The sequence below is a fragment of the Artibeus jamaicensis genome, unplaced genomic scaffold (assembly GCF_021234435.1).
Source record: "Artibeus jamaicensis isolate MK-2021 breed Jamaican fruit bat unplaced genomic scaffold, CSHL_Jam_final contig_384, whole genome shotgun sequence".
Classification (NCBI taxonomy): domain Eukaryota; kingdom Metazoa; phylum Chordata; class Mammalia; order Chiroptera; family Phyllostomidae; genus Artibeus; species Artibeus jamaicensis.
In genome coordinates, this window is record NW_026521810.1 from 18,675,003 (window position 1) to 18,692,848 (window position 17,846).

A 17,846-nucleotide genomic window follows, 5' to 3' on the forward strand; every position below is an offset into this window, starting at 1 on the left:
TCTTGTAATCTTAAAGATAGAAGTCATCATGCTCTTCTATCAGGAACATATTTTTTTTTCTTGGAAAGAACATGAAGCCACAGATTTGGGTCTGCTATATAGATTTGTACAACAATTACCTTCTGTCCTTTGGTAATAAGTGATACTTATACAAGGGTCAATATCTGGAAGCCTTCCTAGGAAGTAGTAAATTAAAAAAGAGACTGTGTTATGGATAACTATATCACTGCTATCTACCATTGACCAACAATTTATATTTATTTCATGAAAAGGCAATAGGTGTTAATACAAAAAATCAATTGCGAGTACATTCTGAATTCATGTACTCAATATCTAGAATTCTTAAATTTGAAGTTAATCAAAATTAAAAAAGATTCATTTGCTATAGATTTCTCAAAACATCTAACCTGTCAATATATAGTGCAACTTTCCAATGATGAGATATAGTATGCAGGAAATGTATTTGCAAATTCATTGAATCATAGGAACCTCTTTTCAGAGCCTGGGTTCCAGAAAACATGCTTGGGAAATATCACTTTCACCAATCACTTGGAGCAGTATGAAGACAACACCAAAGAATAGTTGAATGAATCTGAGGGTTAATGAGGAGTCAGGTTTGGCTGCGGGGCTGTGAGTTAAACTATTTAAGGAAGCAACATTAATATCATAGCCTTGAAGTTGAAATACAAATATGTACAAAATTGATACAGAAATCTAAAGGTCGATAAATGTTGACCTTAGATAGACAAGTTCAGATTTTTATTTCATTTTATACAAAAAGGAGGTAATAAAAGTTTTTTTTACAAAGGGAGCTGAATGGTTTCCCTTTAACAGGCAGATGTGATGTTGCACGAACAGATAAGAGTAAAGAATAGGAACTGAAAGACCAGCCAGGTGAACTTAGGTTGAGGTACTGAGTGTCTGAGTAAAGGCAGAGAAGATTGGGGTAATTACATTATTTTTAGTCTTATCCTCAGAATTTTACAGTTAGATGTACCCTAAAAATTATTTTCTTAGCCTGAACCCTAGTTCTTTCACGATCAGAATTTATGGTTAATCTCGAAAGATAGCTTGCTTTGTCTCTTCCTCTATAATTAAACTTGGGTTTCTCTCCAGAGCTCATGCTGCCTCCATATCTCTTCTTTTTGACAAATAAGACCAGCACATGCTACTTCTTTCCAAAAATGACATAAGTATGGATTGATTCACCTCATGCATTATATAGTGCTTCTGTCATTGCCCATGAGCTAGAAGTCAAGAAAAGAACAGGAGAAAGACAGGTGGCATAATCAGTTTTATCCTCCATGAAGAAGTTACTATATAAATAATGAGGCAGAACCTCTCCAATTTTAATAATAATGTGGTGGATATCATTGAGATTACGGAATCAAATTAATAAATCAGCTACTGATAAAAATAAAATAATAAGATACTAAACGCAAGGGTATTTCCTGCATTGAAATGTCCTTTAAGCATATGACTTCAGAAGAATAGTCAAGTTTTAATTCCTTTAAATAAGACATAAAAGTTCATAGGAGTTATTAGAAATATATAGCTGAAATGATTCCTTCTTGAAGTGGAAAATGCAAGGGCAATAACAATAATGCATATGATCAGATGCGGTGAACTTGGGTGAGAGGCCACAAAAAATGTCTGAAGTCAGCTACCTCTTTGTTAAGGAAGAGGCTGTGTAGATGGAGGCAGGGGCAAAATCTCACTTCAAGTGTTCCGTTTCCAATTCACTCTGTCTTCTTTTCTCTGGTCATTAATTACTGTTCTCCTCCCTTTGCCCTCACAAATGGGCACAAAACTGCTCATCAAGCAGGGGAAGGAACGATCACCAGTGGCATTCTAGACATTCCATTATTCAAATCAGCATCAAATTACTACATGAAATCCCTAGGAAATTAAAGTGGCCTTCTTTTCACTTTTAAAACTATGCTTTGACTAATAAAAAGTCTGTCTTATTTAACATCTAACAAGACCTTCTCAAATATCTTCCTTGAGCACAGTTATATATAATGTAAGCATTATAACTGGCAACATGAGTAGATTCATCATTCACTTTAATGGGAATATTTGTTCAAGTGATGTTATTAATGGATTGCATAATACCCATCAGATAAAGTACTAGTACAATCTTGAAAGCAAGCAAATTAAGTCATCATAGGTCTTAAAAAGTAATGACTGAGCCTGCCACAGTAGCATAATTTGCAGAAAATTAAGTCTTAAATAATAGCCCAGGCTGTTTTTCCCTACTACTACTTGTGTGTGTATGTGTGTGTGTAATAACTTTGTGAAGCTGACAGGGACTAAATTTACAAATTTGAACTTCTAATGAATATGATGACATTTAAAAGTCTCAAAGGTCACCCAAATAACAGTAAAATCGTTCTACTGAAGTCAAAATCAATTCTAAAACATTTGTAGAATGGACCAAGTAATGTTATTAGTACATATTAGTCAGAGGCAAAGGTCAAAGGATAGGGGAGATGAGGTAGAAATGTTCCATATTTTATTATAACCTATAATCAATTGCAGCCTTTTCTTTTTAGAAGCATTCAGCAATCATTAAAAAATTGTTACCCATGAGGTGACGTTTTGACATTACCATATATATTACATAGTTTTGATAACAAATAGCATGTGGAATCATTAAAACATCCTTGCTCACATGCGTCTGTGTGTACCTATGTTGCCAGGAAAAAAATCTACAGTATAATACTAGCTTACCTTTCTATGGCAGCATAATTTACAAATGCATTATCTTTTTTGGATTTTAAACTCATCCTGTGAAGTTTGTAAGAAACATATTATTTCCCCATTTTGCAAATAAAGACAATAGGGGATAGATCTAAAATTATCTAATATTTGGACTAAAAATCAAGGGATCTTTTCATTGAGCTTTGCTTTGCTTTAGTTTGACCTTTGTGTGGTAGGCAGGACAGAAATGTCACCTCCCTTTAAAGAGGAGACTAAAAATACAATGGCAGAAACGGCAATGACCCAGATGAAGAAAAGGCTCCTGACAAAATTCTGACTGGTCTCTTGATATTTTAAAAGCATTGCTCAGAGCAAAAGGGAATAAAACATACACAAGTTTTAATTAACCTGTCAAAATTATGAAAGCAGTTCGTTGAACCTGATGCTTTGCACATAAGAGGGAAAATGAGCTGAAGTTAATACTAGAACATGGTTTAGAATTAAAACATATCACATGCATGTATGTACACTCACACAAATGCACAAATATATTTTTCCCAAGAGGATATTAACAAATCATTCACTTTATCTTCAGAATATTTAGGTACGCTGCAAAATAGCACAGACCAAACAATAAACCAGCCAATCCCCCGGGACTGGAAGACTGATTTTGCATAAATAATTAAAACAATCATAATTACAAAAATGAGCCTCTTTTCCCTAACCAAAAAAAAAACTATCTGCTAAGAATTAGGTTCAGATCATTTTGACTTACACATGTAAATTTTATAATATCTATACCCAGCTTGTAGGTAATATTTTAATTTTTCAGCAAGCTTTCATAAGCTAATATATACTGTTATGCTTCTGAGTTCAATGAGAAACCTTCAACTCTGTCTCTAGGCCTCACCTGGTGAAGTCTGTCATTTCCATCATGATCATACACATCTGCTTGGCCAGCACAATTATATCATTGCCGCTGTCGTCCCACTTGGCCACTTCAGCATCCAGCTTGCTTTTCTCTTGGTGGAATATTTCCACCTGCTCAGCTATTTTTGCCTTCTCCTCCTGTGGTAGTTGCGCCATGATGGCCTGTGTGGGTTACAGAAAAGGGTGACTAATAGTGACAATGGAAATATAGACAGTAGGTTGGCTCTCCCTCCAGTTAACGGCAGAGCCAGACCTGACATGTGATTTATAGGCTGCACCTCCATTCTGGAAAGTATGTTTCCTCCATCCTGGGGAAGGAAAAAGCACAGACATCTGATAAGGTCCCCAAACTCCCCGTCCCCACTCCCACATACAAAAAATACAGAGATTCAAAAGCACATGCACATTGACAGTAACAGAATTTCTCTGTCGCTTTGATGACATATGTTTGTTCAAAAGAATCTATTCTTGACAAATTTTATATTTGGTCTCAGGAAACTTTTACCAGATGAAAGAATGCACCTCTTTCAACACCAAAATCTGTTCCGAGAAGGGGAAGAAGAAAATAGGCCTTCTGTCGCTAAGGAATTTTAAACACTATCCGAGCATCCAAGTGCAGTGGGTCGGGGAGACTTCCTATGAGTGTTAGTGAAGGAATCTATGGTTGGATGTCAAGCAAAAGTCTCCTACCCAGAGCATTTCAGGGATGGCACAGCAATTCTCAGCCCTCTTCCACCACATCTATGGAGATCCTGGTATGACCAAAGCTCCCTGTGGAGCCTGTGAGCGTGTAGACAGAGATGCTGGGATGGGTTAAAATATAGGATTAGAAAGCAAAGGTTGATTATCAAAATCTATAAGCAAAATCTATAAGCAAGAAAAGCAATAACAAGTCAATTCTCATTTCTCATGGATCCTTTATTTGTAAATTTACCTACTCTGTAAAATTTATTTACTCCAAATCAATACTTGCCTGGAGCTGAAAAAAAAATGAGGCACCCAAAGTGTTTGTTCCCAGACAAGGTTAAATAAGGTATTCTTACTCTGTCTTCCTGTTTTGCCACTCATCCTATAAACAAGCATCCCTCCTGGGATATATTCAGTGCCACATTTTCCACATCTCTGTACTTTCTGTTAGTGATTTTGCTATATAATGTGGCCCCCAAGCATAGAGCTGGAGTGCTGCCCAGTGTCCTGTGATGTGCCTTATGGAGAAAATACATGCATTATATTCACTTCAGTCAGGTATGAGTTATAGTGCTCTTGGCCATGTGGGTTCAAAATAAGTGAATCACAATTGTAAAATAAGGTATCTAAACAAAAACAGCCACTAAACAAGATTATATCTGATTGAAGAAAGTATTGAGAATAGCAGCTCTCAGGAACCTCTTTCCTCTAGCGGCAATAATTCAATATTGCTAATTAAGTATTCATGGTGACTATAGAACATAAGTGCCATGAATAAAGACAATCAGCTGTATTTGGTAAGCACTGTTTATGTAGCGGGGCCACACCAAAATAGTTGACACCATCTCAGGGCACCCTCACAGAACTGTGTGCAACCTGCTTCACAGAGGAGCAGGTGAATAAGACTATCAGCTCTAGTATCCCTCTGGTTTTGGCATGCAGGTATTCTCCAGATGAGAAAGAACTCATGATTTGAGAGACCTACAACTTTTGCATAAGAACGAGTAAAATAACAGGAGCAACTGCTTCCTAAATGGTGAGTGAGTTGTTTGATGGAGAGGTAGCAGATGCCTACTAGAAATATCAGGGGACACAAGCTCAAAAAAACTGGTCTCAGTTCAGGCCGTCACTGAGTTGGTTTAATGCCTCATTGCTACTGGGTCATATCTTTAACATCTTCATATATAGTATAAGAATAACAAACAATTACCTCAGAATGTTATGATGGACAGCAAATAAAATAAACGTGCCGTTTTGTCCGACAAAAAAATGAAAGTAAGCATGTGTGAGATGATTGTTAACATTATCTAATCATCATTTCTGTATTAGTCCACCTACCCCCATAACTCATTATTTTGTTGCTATCAAAGTCAGGAATTGGGCCCAGAGTCTATATGACTCTCTGTGAATAAAAGATTGATCTGAAACCCAGACATATATTTACTGGGTACTGTGCTGAGTACCCAGGACTAAAAACACTTAATCTAATCATTAGATTCAGTAATCATTAGTAATCATTGTACAAAATTAGTACTAATATTACCACTATTTTATTAATGACAATACCAAAGTCCAGAGAAGTTCATTAAATTCCCAACATCATACTACTACTAAGCTGTAGGAATAGGATTCAAACCCACCTCAGCTAACACCATACTTAACCACCATGCACAACTGAATCACCATGCATGCCCATACAGGTTTGACACTGCACAGTGGTCCTGGCTCAATGGAACAAATGTCACTGAAATTGCTGTCCGCCAGGCTGAGCATCTTGCAGATAATGGTTCATCTGCCCAGAGTAAGGGTGTCTTTGTCTTATTTGCATAAAAGTAACCTTGGACTAGCAGTTACCTAGATGCTACCTCTTACCAATAGACAGTCATGCTTACTAATGTCCATGCATGCATGTATGTGACTTTATATAAATAGTACATGTCTGAGTACATAATTTATGTATAGGTACACACACACACACACACACACACACACAAATTACAATTCATATTAAATAGCCAGACTGGAACAATACTATAGTTAATGTATTTTAAAATACTATATTTAAATTTTTTTAAAGTACTTTAAAAAACTATTTAAAATGGTGTTTTATATACACAGGAGTATATTGCACTGATGATAAGATAGCTACTCCAATGCATTTGAGACAGATTTGGATTTGCAGAAGTTAACACTTACTATGCACTTTTTCCAGAGGCATCCCTGTTTGATGACGTAATGCTATCCTAGAGTAATTTGTCCTCCACACACAAAATTGATCATGTTTTACTTAGACCGCACAAGTCCCAACCAGCATCATGTAAAGCATCCCCTACCTACTTCTCTGTAGAAAGTTCTGTAAACCTATCCAGCAGACCTCCAGACTCTACATTTAATCCTCAGATGGAAAGCAATGGACCTTTTGTTATCACAAGAGGGTTAATTTGTATACTGAAGGATGCACACTATTCTGTGAACTGTATCAGTTGAGTTTCAACTGTGAAATTTAACATCTGAATATTATCTACCTTACTCTTCTAATTTTTATTAATGTCATACCACCACCTTCTCTCTAAGCTTCCTTAGGGTAGAGTCCTCAACATTCTCTAGAGAACAGAAGCTCAATAAATATCTTTTGATTGACTACCTAATTTTTTTTCACTTACTACATCAACATAGTTCAAGAAAAGTTACCAGAACACACAAACATTTTCTAAGGGCACAGTTTGGAAGAAAAACTGGCTCCTTCAGAGCAGATTTGCAAAGGAAATGTTATTGTGGTTCTAGGGGTGCTCAAGCTGCATAACATACTTAATGTTGTGTGACGTGGGTGCAAGTGTCGTTACATAAGCTTCTGCATATGTAGCTATCAATGAACCAGTCTTTCCCAAAATGCTCTTGCTTTTAAAAATTCATAATTGACCTTTTCTGAAATTGGAATTTTTTTAAAAAAAGGTTATCTATAAACAGTAGACCACAAACTACAAAATTTGCAAGTTAATCAAATTAACATTCAACATATGAGTTTTAATTAGGTCTTATCAATGTAACTCAGCAGTTTGAAATGCTAACACTTTAAGGCTGTTCTACCTAAAAAAAATTAAAGACTGTTTACATTGAAATCAAATTAAATACAAAATAAATAACATGCAGTTCACTCATTCAAACTAAGAGAATATGAGACAAATTATTTTCATGGCCAAGAGGAAAGGGAATAAATCGGCTTTTCTATTTCTGTGATGTGACCACCTAGGGCCTGAGGGTTTCTGCTGCTTCTGTTCATAGCAGCCAAGCAGAGCTCTGCAGATTGTTGATCTGCTTGATCTGGGAGCCCAGATTTGTGGCATCAGACACTTGAATCCTCAAAGTTGCCAACACTCTCATTCCAGGTTCACAGCCAACCATTTTTTTGTGTGATAAATTCTACTTATTAAATAAAAGTACAAATCACTGATCCAGGCCAACAACCACTCAGCTCAGAATCTTTTCTTCAATCTAAATCTCAAGAAGCTTTTCTTATAATTGTTTCTCCAGTCTCAAAGAAAAAAATGATTTTTGAGGTCTATAGGCCTCCAACCTGACAAGTGTTCATTTCCTAAACACAGAGTAAGGGTCTAACATTAGGGCTACAAGTAGATGAATGTTTGGAAATAAGTAGTAAAAGGACTAAAACTCAATGCATCCATTTCTATTCACTTTAATTTAAAGTAGGATAATAACTAAAAGTAGTAAAAAGGAATGGGTCCTTTGACTTCTACCAGTATCGGGCTGTGAAGTGAACTGGAAAATTGCAGTACTTGTCCCATTAATTCAAGTAAAAATTTTCATAACTGCCTAAATTGTCCAGCTTTCAGGATAAACTATTTGGTCAACCTTCTGATGAATAACTCCCTAGTATCATCATCATCTTAATCCCCCTAACATTACATGACATCTTGTAATAGATTTTATCGTGCAGATCTCTGAATGACATTCCAAGGCAGGATGCTGTATACATAAGCAAAAAGATGAGGCATGAAGAGGTTAAGAAAGACGCCTCCAAGTTATATAGCATGGTCAAGCCCATATTAAAATCAAGTCTGCATGATTCCAAATAACACATTCTATCACCAAGGTTAAGTGCCCCCAAATTGTTGCTAACCAATTTTAGCTATAACAACATGTAAAAAAAGAAGTTTTTAAGATGTCATGTCAAGGTCTGATCAATTCTACATTTCATTATTCCAGGGTATGGTCATTCTCACTGTTTCACTCATTTGTTCTCTAACTCACTTGGTCTCTTTCATAAAATGTTTTAAAGAGGCATCAGACAGGGACACGTGAGGAGAATAAACACTCTAATTTCAGAATCTGAGAGCAATGTTGGAGTGGGTTCTAAAAGCTTTTTTCCCCACCTTAACCTCCTTTTAGATTAATTTAACACTTCAGAGAGAAATGTCTGAATGAGAACACAAAATAAGGCCATTACCCAGGACAACTGGCTGCTGGAAAGAGCAACTGCCTTTGTCAAAAACAACTTCTGCTTCCTTCACAATTTTGACCAAGTTAACACACTTCTCTGGTCAAAAGTTCAACTATCTGTCATCTCAGCAATCCAATGCACCCTCTTATTTCCAACTTAATTCTATGTCTCTGATTTGTCATCATATAATTACAGGCTACAGTAGGCTGACTCAATAACTAATGCTGTCTTCTGCAAGTTAATCACACAGACCACATGGTGGATTTCAAAGACAAATCAGCAAGTGCTCTATCATAGCAGCACATTTTCATAATTTCCTAGACCATGTTCATAACTCATGCTGAGAAATCCTTCAGAAAATACTATTATGTTTTCACCTGTTGAGTGAAGAAATAACTGATGATGTAGATAGGTGGCATCTAACTTTTGTTTCCACCCATAACGTACTTGATGAAATGAAGTACAATGAGACCTTGTTCGTCCTTATAAAGAGTGAGACCAATCATGCCATTTTGACAAGATGGTGATTAGAAGAATTGTACAGTATGCCTTTGTCTTTGAGAAAACAAGACAATGGTTTTTGAGCTGTATCAATACTGAGTTGCAATCAATCAAATTGACTTTGAATTGATTAAAGCTTGGATAAATTACTCAAACTTGCCCTTTGTCATTAATGTAAAAATGCTGGTTTTCCTTAATTTTGAAGATGAATGACTTGGTTGATGAATTACTTTAGTGTTACGCCAACCAAGCTCAAAAGACTCTCAGCTAACGATCTTCCCAAGTCAACATTTTGAGCAGAGTTAAATAGAGTCTACAAGAAATTTTCAAAGTAGGAACCTTCATATTGTTTTGTGTGCTTTTCTACTGTCACCAGTTGATGATCAGAAGAGATTTCTCTTCCAAATAATAACATTTTGCAGAGTCACCAGTATTGAGAACTTAATGTATGTCAGGTATTATCCTCATTGTTTTACAAATAAGTAATTAAAACCCTAAAAATTTTTAAAGTCTATTATTCATATTTTACAGATGATAGCTCTGAAGATCAGAGAAATGAAGCAACATGCAACAAAGCATGGTCCTCACTTGAATGTTTAGAATTCAAAACCAAGTCTGTCTGAAATCAAAGCCAGTGTATCTTCAATATTCTGACTTTTATGCTCACATTTCCCCATATCAATGTCCATCTACATTTTCTGGATTATTTAATTGTTGGATGAGACTATAAGGACATATAGCACAAAAGAGAATGTGGGTTTTATGCACAAAGACTTTATGACTCATTTAAAGACCTAATATTTGTCCAGCCCATGCCTATTGTAAATTGTGCTGCTATGAACATTGGAGTGTACAGGTTCTTTGAATTGGTGTTTCAGGATTCTTACGGTATAATCCCGGCAATGGAACTGCTGGGTCAAAAGACAACTCCATTTTAGTTTTCTCAGGAAATTCCATACTGTTTTCCAGAGTGGCCACATCAGTCTGCATTCCTACCAACCATGCACCAGGGTTCCCTTTTCTCCACATCATCACCAGAATTTGTTGTGTGTTGATTTATTAATGATTACCATTCTGGCTGGTGTGAAGTGGTATCTTATTGTGGTTTTAGTCTGCATCTCTCTGATGGCTAGTGATGCTGAGCATCCTTTCATATGTCTCTGGACTCTCTATGTCCTCCTTGGAGAAATGTCTATTCAGGTCCTTTGCACATTTTTTAAATGGGTTGTTTGTCTTCCTGGAATGGAGTCATATGAGTTATTTATATATTTTGGAGATCAAACCCTTGTCCAAGGTATCATTAGCAAACATACTTTCCCATACCATTGGTTTCCTTTTCATTCTGCTGAATGAGTACATAAAAAAACTATGGTACATTTACGCAATGTAATACTATGCAGCAGAAGGAAAGAAGAAGCTCCTCCCCTTCACAACAGCATAGATGGATCTAGAGAGCATTATGCTAAGTGAAATAAGCCAGGTGGTAAAAAACAAATATTATATAATCTCACCTATAAGTGGACCCTAATTAACAAAACAAACAAGCAAGTAAAAGTAACCAGAGACAATGAAATAAAGAACAAACTGACAATAACCAGAGGAGAAGTAGGGGGGAGAAGTAGAGGGGATAATGGAGGGAAAAGGGGAAGGGTTATCAAGGAACATGTATAAAGGACACATGGACAAAGCCAAAGAGGGGCAGGATCAAGGATGGGAGGTGGGGATGGATGGGGCAGGGGAGAGTTGTGGGGTGAACTGTACTTGAACAGCAATAAAAAACGGGAAAAAAGACCTAACTTCTTTGAATCCTCCTTATTTTAATGTATGGTTATTTCTCACTGTTATTCCCAAACCCTACACTAGTGTCGGCTTTCTGGGGTTCCCTAATCCCTATCTTCATCATCACCTTTCTCAACCTCATGCTTCCTATTGATTATATATTTTTTAAAGATTTTATTTATTTATCTTTAGAGGGGAAGGGAAGGAGAGAGGGAGAGAAATATCAATGTATGGTTGCCTCTTGTGCGTCCCCCACTGGGAACTGGCCTGCAACCCCGGCATGTGCCCTGACTGGGAATCAAACGGCAGTTGTTTGGTTCACAGGCCCGAGCTCAATCCACTGAGCTACACCAGCCAGGGCTGATTATATTTTCTTAAAACTAACTTAGAAATCTGGAATACCTACTTCTCAGCTATATTATAATTTGATTGCTTTTACCCTATTGAAATTGAAGCTTTAAAGGGAGGAGAATCTCAGCCTCCTTTGCAATCCCCAAGTATTTCATCTCCTGCCACCTGCCTTGCCTAGTTGCTTTTACCCTCAAGATGATACAGCTAATCTGATCGGTCAGATTTCAGGATCCTCTTTGAAACACTTATGTCAGTGGACAGTATCACAAGTATTCAAGAATGCTCAAAAGTCAGCCAGAACAGAGATCTTTTTTTTTTGTTTCTTGCTTCATTCCTTGAATTGGTATATTTGTAGTATGTCTGTATAATTTCTTTTTATATCACGTGGCAGACAGATCTGGGGCTACTGGTCTGCCCATAGGTAGGTACTGGGGGAGGGGGAGAGGAAGTTTTCTCTCTACTCTGATGGTCTTGAACCAATTTCAAAAGATGTGGTCTTGTTTCTTAGACACCTAGGCTAGATTATGAAGCAATGGCAGCCCAGTCAGTAACAAATAGTACTTGAATTCTCCATTTGTCCTTGCCTTTTACGTAGTTAACAAGCTTGGGGACTTCAAGCAAAACCATGGTGTCTGTGCCAGTGGAAGATCTGGACATCCTGTATCCCCTGGCTATTGATGCATTTAATCTTAATCCTCATCCTCAATAAACCCAATATGCACATAAGTGTTTGCTTTGTTGTGGTTGCTATTTTTTGAGTGTCAGAGAGAGAAACAAGTTAAAAGCCATCAGAATCAGTGGTAGTTATTTCTACTATGTAAAATGTAAGTCACTATAAACAACCCCAGACGAGAGCACAGATTTCAGAGCCATGAATCTGGGTTCCAATTCCTTGGAAATCATAAATCCCCTCAAATCATTCTGGGTTTGTAGCCTCTGTGCAACCAACTGAAGCCCTGGATATCCACTTACCCGCGCACTCTGTCCAGCGATGAGCTGGTCATCCTCTGTCTGAACACTTGTCCTACTGCGCACGTCATAATCCTCCTGCTCAAAGTCAGAATCATCTTCTAGTTCTTCTGGAGTCTACAGATAGAGAGGAAAGAGAAAAATCATTATATTTTACATTGATAACCTTTACCCTCATTCATATATTTTGTCACCGTAAAAGCTAAATATCCCCCAGAAAAGAGTTTGTAGGGGATTAACTGCAGGGGCTTATGTGGGCAGGTTTTGGCTAGAATGGAGTCAGAAAAATCAAGCTGCCCTAACTTATATATTTTTAAAAATGCATTTTGTGTATTCCTTCTGTAGGAGTAGAAAGTCTAATTCTGTATTTTTTAATTTAAGAAAAATGTATTTGTGTTATTTCCACCCATACAAATATATTCTAAGATAGAAAATCACCATCAACAACCCAGGTGAAACCTGGGCTTCTTCTGCAATGCCCCTTTGCTCTATTTCAGCTCTTTCAGTCTCAATAAGCCCCCCAAAGATTGACCATTTCCAGGGCAATGGCTAGACCTGATGAAATAACTGATGTGGTCATTAAGCTATTTATTATACAGGTTGCAACTATAGAGTAAGAACACCTAACTATGAACCCCTATATGACCATAGGAAAACCCCTCTCTTAGGTTTGGTTTCAAAGTCTGTGAATTGGTTGACAACAGTAGCTACCTACATGATTGTTGTGAAAATTAAGTACTCTGTGTCAAGTGTCTGGTACATAACAAGCATTTTAAAAAGGTTTGCTACCATTATTACCAAGGAATTTGAAAACCAACTCGTTCAAACATCTATTTTTTTACAGTGAAGCTATCAACAACTACTGTATACCCACTAAGGATTAAATAATTCTTTCATACATAGTACCTATTTAGCTCAGTACAGCACAATAAAATAAGTTTGGAGAACCAAGCAGAACCATGGTGTCTGTGCCAATGCAAGATCTTGGCATTCTGTGTCCCTGGCTGTTGAACTATCTGATCATAACACCTAATCCCAACAAAATCCATTTTACATGATTTGCTTTGATGTAGCTGCTATGTTTCAAGTGATAGAGAATGCTCATCAGATGAGAAAACCAAGGTTCTGAGAAGTCAAGCAATGTGCCCAAATGTCCCTGAACTAGCCAACAACAGAACTAGCATCTCGACCCAAACACTCGGATGTGCCTGACTCCAAACACACTGCTCTTTATCAGTTGTTCTGTTGTCATTGCAGGTTTTTTTTTTCCATATGACAAATTGGGCAAGAATTGAAAGTATGGAATAGCTTTAAAGTGAGTAGAGTTAGATAAAATCTGGTCCAATATGTAAAGTCAGAATTGGAGAAAAGATATAAATGAATCCAGAAATTTTAAAAATCTCTCATGACAATAATAACAGGTAACATGTATTAAAGTCTTTCTATGTTACTATCACTGTTTTCATTAAGTGATTTACATACACTAACTCAGTTTCCTTAACAGATCTACAATGTAGACACAACTGTCTTCATTTGACAGATAACAAAACTGAAGTGTGAAAGATTATATCTCTTTTAAAGTCTTCTGAGTCTGGCAATTTGAAGTATGTAGTCTCAACTATCCTGCTCTGTTAATCCAAAGAGGATGAACTCAGAAGGTGGCCAGGACGGTGCATGAGGGGAACACAGGGCAGAAGTGAGATCCCTAGCTCAAGTGTCATGAGCCTTAAGGTGATGTCGCCCACAAACTGCCTCTTGGCACACAGTAGCACCACCTCCTAGGGCTCTGTCTCGCAAAAGGAACAGACCACAAGCAGTACTGATGACTGAGTTGCTCACTCCTCATGCAAAAGAACATCATTTTTATTCTGTTGGTTTCTTTGACCACCTCAGTGTAATTAATTGGTGTGGTTATTGATGAATCCTGGATATTAGTCAGACAGGCATAAAATGGGGCCCTTCATGCCAAAAATCATAGCATGCCTAGTAATCCTCCGAGCTTCAGCACAACCCCCTTGTTTTCCTTCTCTTGCCATCAGTATATTTATATTTACTCATTCATGTTCTCATGTTCAATTTTCTTTCATAGGGATATTAAAAGAAAAAGGAAAGAAAGAAGTTTTTTGTTTCCAAGCTTTATTAACTAAAGCAGGGGCGGGGTGGGCCAAACATGATTCAAGTAATAGCGTGTCTTTTCATTATGGACAGAGACACCCATCTCTGATGACGCCTCTCTTTTCTGGGCAGTGCTCCTGAACAATTGCAGCAAGTTGGTAAATTCTGCTGACAGATGTGATGACAAGATTTCACACACTTTTCATCATCAGTTTTTGAAAAGGAGAGAGAAGAATAAAGTGGAAAACTTCACTCAACAGAAGAAAGGAGAATATGACAGTGCTGATAGTACTGTGTCCAAACATTTCAGTGATCTGTGTATTTAGCAGATGAATCAATGACAGACAGAACCTGGATGCATTAGGCTAATATTTATGAGCTTTTATTCAAGTGACAGTAGCTCAGGAACCAAAATGAAGTTTGAAAATGAAAAAGTAATAACCTGAAGGTGGACCCAGAGAATCTCAATTTTCTGTCCTAACTCTGGCACTCATAAGCTGTGCGTCTTTGGCAAGTCACTGAGAGCTTTTCTACCCCCGGTTCCTCACTCATGATATGGAGATAATAACTGCTGCCTGTCCTGCCTCCCTCACAGGATTCTAGAATAAAATATATAGGAAAATGCTTTGTAAATTATAAAAGTGAACTAAAGTAATAACTGAAAATTATGTTAAATAAAAATATACCTAAAAACAACAATAATGATAATAGCAATCATTATGGAACAAGCATTCAGCTAATGGATTTAATTCTTACAGCACCCTACTAATTAATTAATCCCCATATTATAGATGTGTAAACAGGCTCAAATTTGAGTAATCTTTCAAGGTGTCACACCTAGCAAGTTGAAGGTTCCAGAGCCCCTGCTGTTAGCCATCGCAAACACCACCAGGCAAATGAATGAAATTCAAATATTTTCTTGCGCCCTTCACTACACAGCAAATCCATCCAAGCCACCCATACAAATAATTATGTCCATGTGTGCACTTGGGCAATTACATATAAATATGTCTCCTACCCATGCTGTTATTTTTAATTATTTTTTTTAAAGCATGAGTGTTATTTTTGGTTGGTCAAAGACATTTACAAATTAAAAGGGACATGGAAAATAGTGAGGATCTGCAAGTCAGCCCAGAGGTCACCAGATTTGTATCATTAGATGGTGTTACAGGGTCAAGTGAATTAACAAAATGTGTAATTCCCTGTCCTGGGAGCTGGAGAATGAGGGGCAAGTCTCGGTTCTGCCCTATGTTCTCTCAGGGAAGGTCTTACTATAGCATTCAGAAACCACTCTGTTCTATACTTGATTCCCTAGTTCTACTGTTATCTAATAATAGAAGATTACTGTGAAAGTGGGACATACCTGTAAAATGGCATAATTAAAGTATTTGGCCTCTAAAATCTATCCCCTCTAAGAGTCTGTGGGATGGACTTGTGCCATTATGAAGGCCCAAGAAGCTCATCTGACTTGTCCAGGATCACACCACATATAAGTTACAGAACAGAATCCCTCCACCTGCCTCTGGTCCCCAGTCAAATGCCCAATCTCCTCTACAACAGCTTCTGTAGAGAAGCAAAATGAGAAAAAGGCTAAAGGATTCAGAGTTGTTTCACCAGGGTATTAAGGACCATTCAAAGGAAAGGCTATAGTGTGTATGAGTTTCATTGGGAACAGAAAGATGAGGACGTAAGTTGGCAGCTACAAAAGGAAAGTTTGGGTGATGCATGAAGAAAGATTTCCAAACAGAGCTCCATACCACTGGAGTGCGTTGGAAATTAGAAAACAGAATTAAAGATTTCCTAAAGAAGATACAGAACAGAATCTCACCAGTCAGAACTGACTGGCCACTGGCATCTCCATCCTGTATTGCAATGGAAGCGTCCAAACTGATCTTTTTTTCTGCCCTTGCCATATACATTTTATTCTCACCAGTTATAGTCACGGTGGTCCCTCCAAAATCTAAGATCATGTTATTTTCCCACCCAGAACCCTTCAGTGTCTCCCATCTCATTCACTATGGTCCTCAGCACATATGTGCCTTTCCTTCTGCCTGGAACATACTTCCCTTAATACCTTTATGGCTTATTTTCTCCTTTTCCAAATCTCTTCTCCCACGTTACCTAGTGACCACCCTTCATAAAATCCACACCCATTCTGTGTGCTGTCCCCTTTACACTTCCTTGGTTTTCTTCATGGCAGATTAACTGGCATTTTATAGGTGTGTGTGTGTGTGTGTGTGTGTAATATCCTCTAAGGATATATATAATACATAATATTATATATACTTGTTCTCTGTTTCCTAGCAAAGGAATGCAAGTTCTTGGAGGATAAGGGCTCTTCCTCACCTCTACATTCAGGGAACCTTGAGTAGTGGGGCCTGTAGTAAGTATTCAATAAATATTTGGTCAACAAATGGCCAAGATGAAATAACACTTTAAAAAATCATAATATTTCTAATTAATAAAACAAAACTAGGTTATCTTGTGGGTTAACTCAATAAGAGCAATCTGTAATAGGCAGATTAATTTTACCTCATAAGTTGTTTCTACAGTCTCCTCAACCCTTTATTTTCTAGCTATGAAAAATACTCTCACTCCAATCCCTGAAATTTTGATAACATTGTTGACTTATTATACAAGTTCCATTTCATTAATTAATTACATAAAGATAAACTTCATCCCGGCAGGATAAGGAAATGAAGTATTTCTTCTGAATGGACTAAGGGTCAGACCTATGCAGGGGCTTCATAGCTGGAGCAGTATTTGTCCCGTTTTCAGATAAAGGAACAGAGGGATAGAGAAGGAAATTGGCATAACAGTGGAATTAGGATAAAATAGGTTCCTGAACCTGCCCTGGCTGCTGTGGCTTAGTTGGTCGGGCATTGTCCCACAAACTTAAAGGTTGTTGGTTTGATTCCCAGTCAGGGTACCTGCCTGGGTTATGGGTTTAGTCCCCAGTCAGAGTGCGTACAAGAGGCAATCAATTGATTTTCTTTCTCACACCGATGTGTTTCTCCCTCTCTTTCTCCCTCCTTTCCCCTCTCTCTAGAATCAGTTAAAAAAAATAGGTTCCCAAACTTTATTGCTTCAAGCACTCTCATTGTCTTGGTAATTTTTCATGGTAACTTTAGGCTAACCAAATAAATAAATATCTCCAAAACTACCCCAAAAACCTAACAATGCTGTTTATTAAGCAATAAAAAATGGATTAAGTTAATTAGACCTAACAACTGAGTTACTGTTACACAGTGTACAATTTTTTAAACCTTGGCATGCAATTGAACACTCATTGAGCTTGCATTCCCCCCCCCCCACCAGAAACCCAGGGTCACAATATATGATGTCATCTGAA

General features: G+C 37.4%; 1 protein-coding gene across 4 annotated transcripts in view; it reads right to left on the reverse strand.

The window, feature by feature from the left end:
• Positions 1–17,846, reverse strand: part of CTNNA2 (catenin alpha 2) — a 1,098,262-nt gene that overhangs the window by 52,367 nt on the left and 1,028,049 nt on the right. For all 4 annotated transcript variants that reach the window (XM_053664696.1, XM_053664695.1, XM_053664693.1 and 1 more), the window contains exons 14-15: positions 12,383–12,496; positions 3,614–3,795 (exon numbers count right to left, since the gene is read on the reverse strand). In XM_053664696.1, the coding sequence (XP_053520671.1) occupies positions 3,614–3,795; positions 12,383–12,496 (296 nt within the window). The remainder of the gene's footprint in view (positions 1–3,613; positions 3,796–12,382; positions 12,497–17,846) is intronic.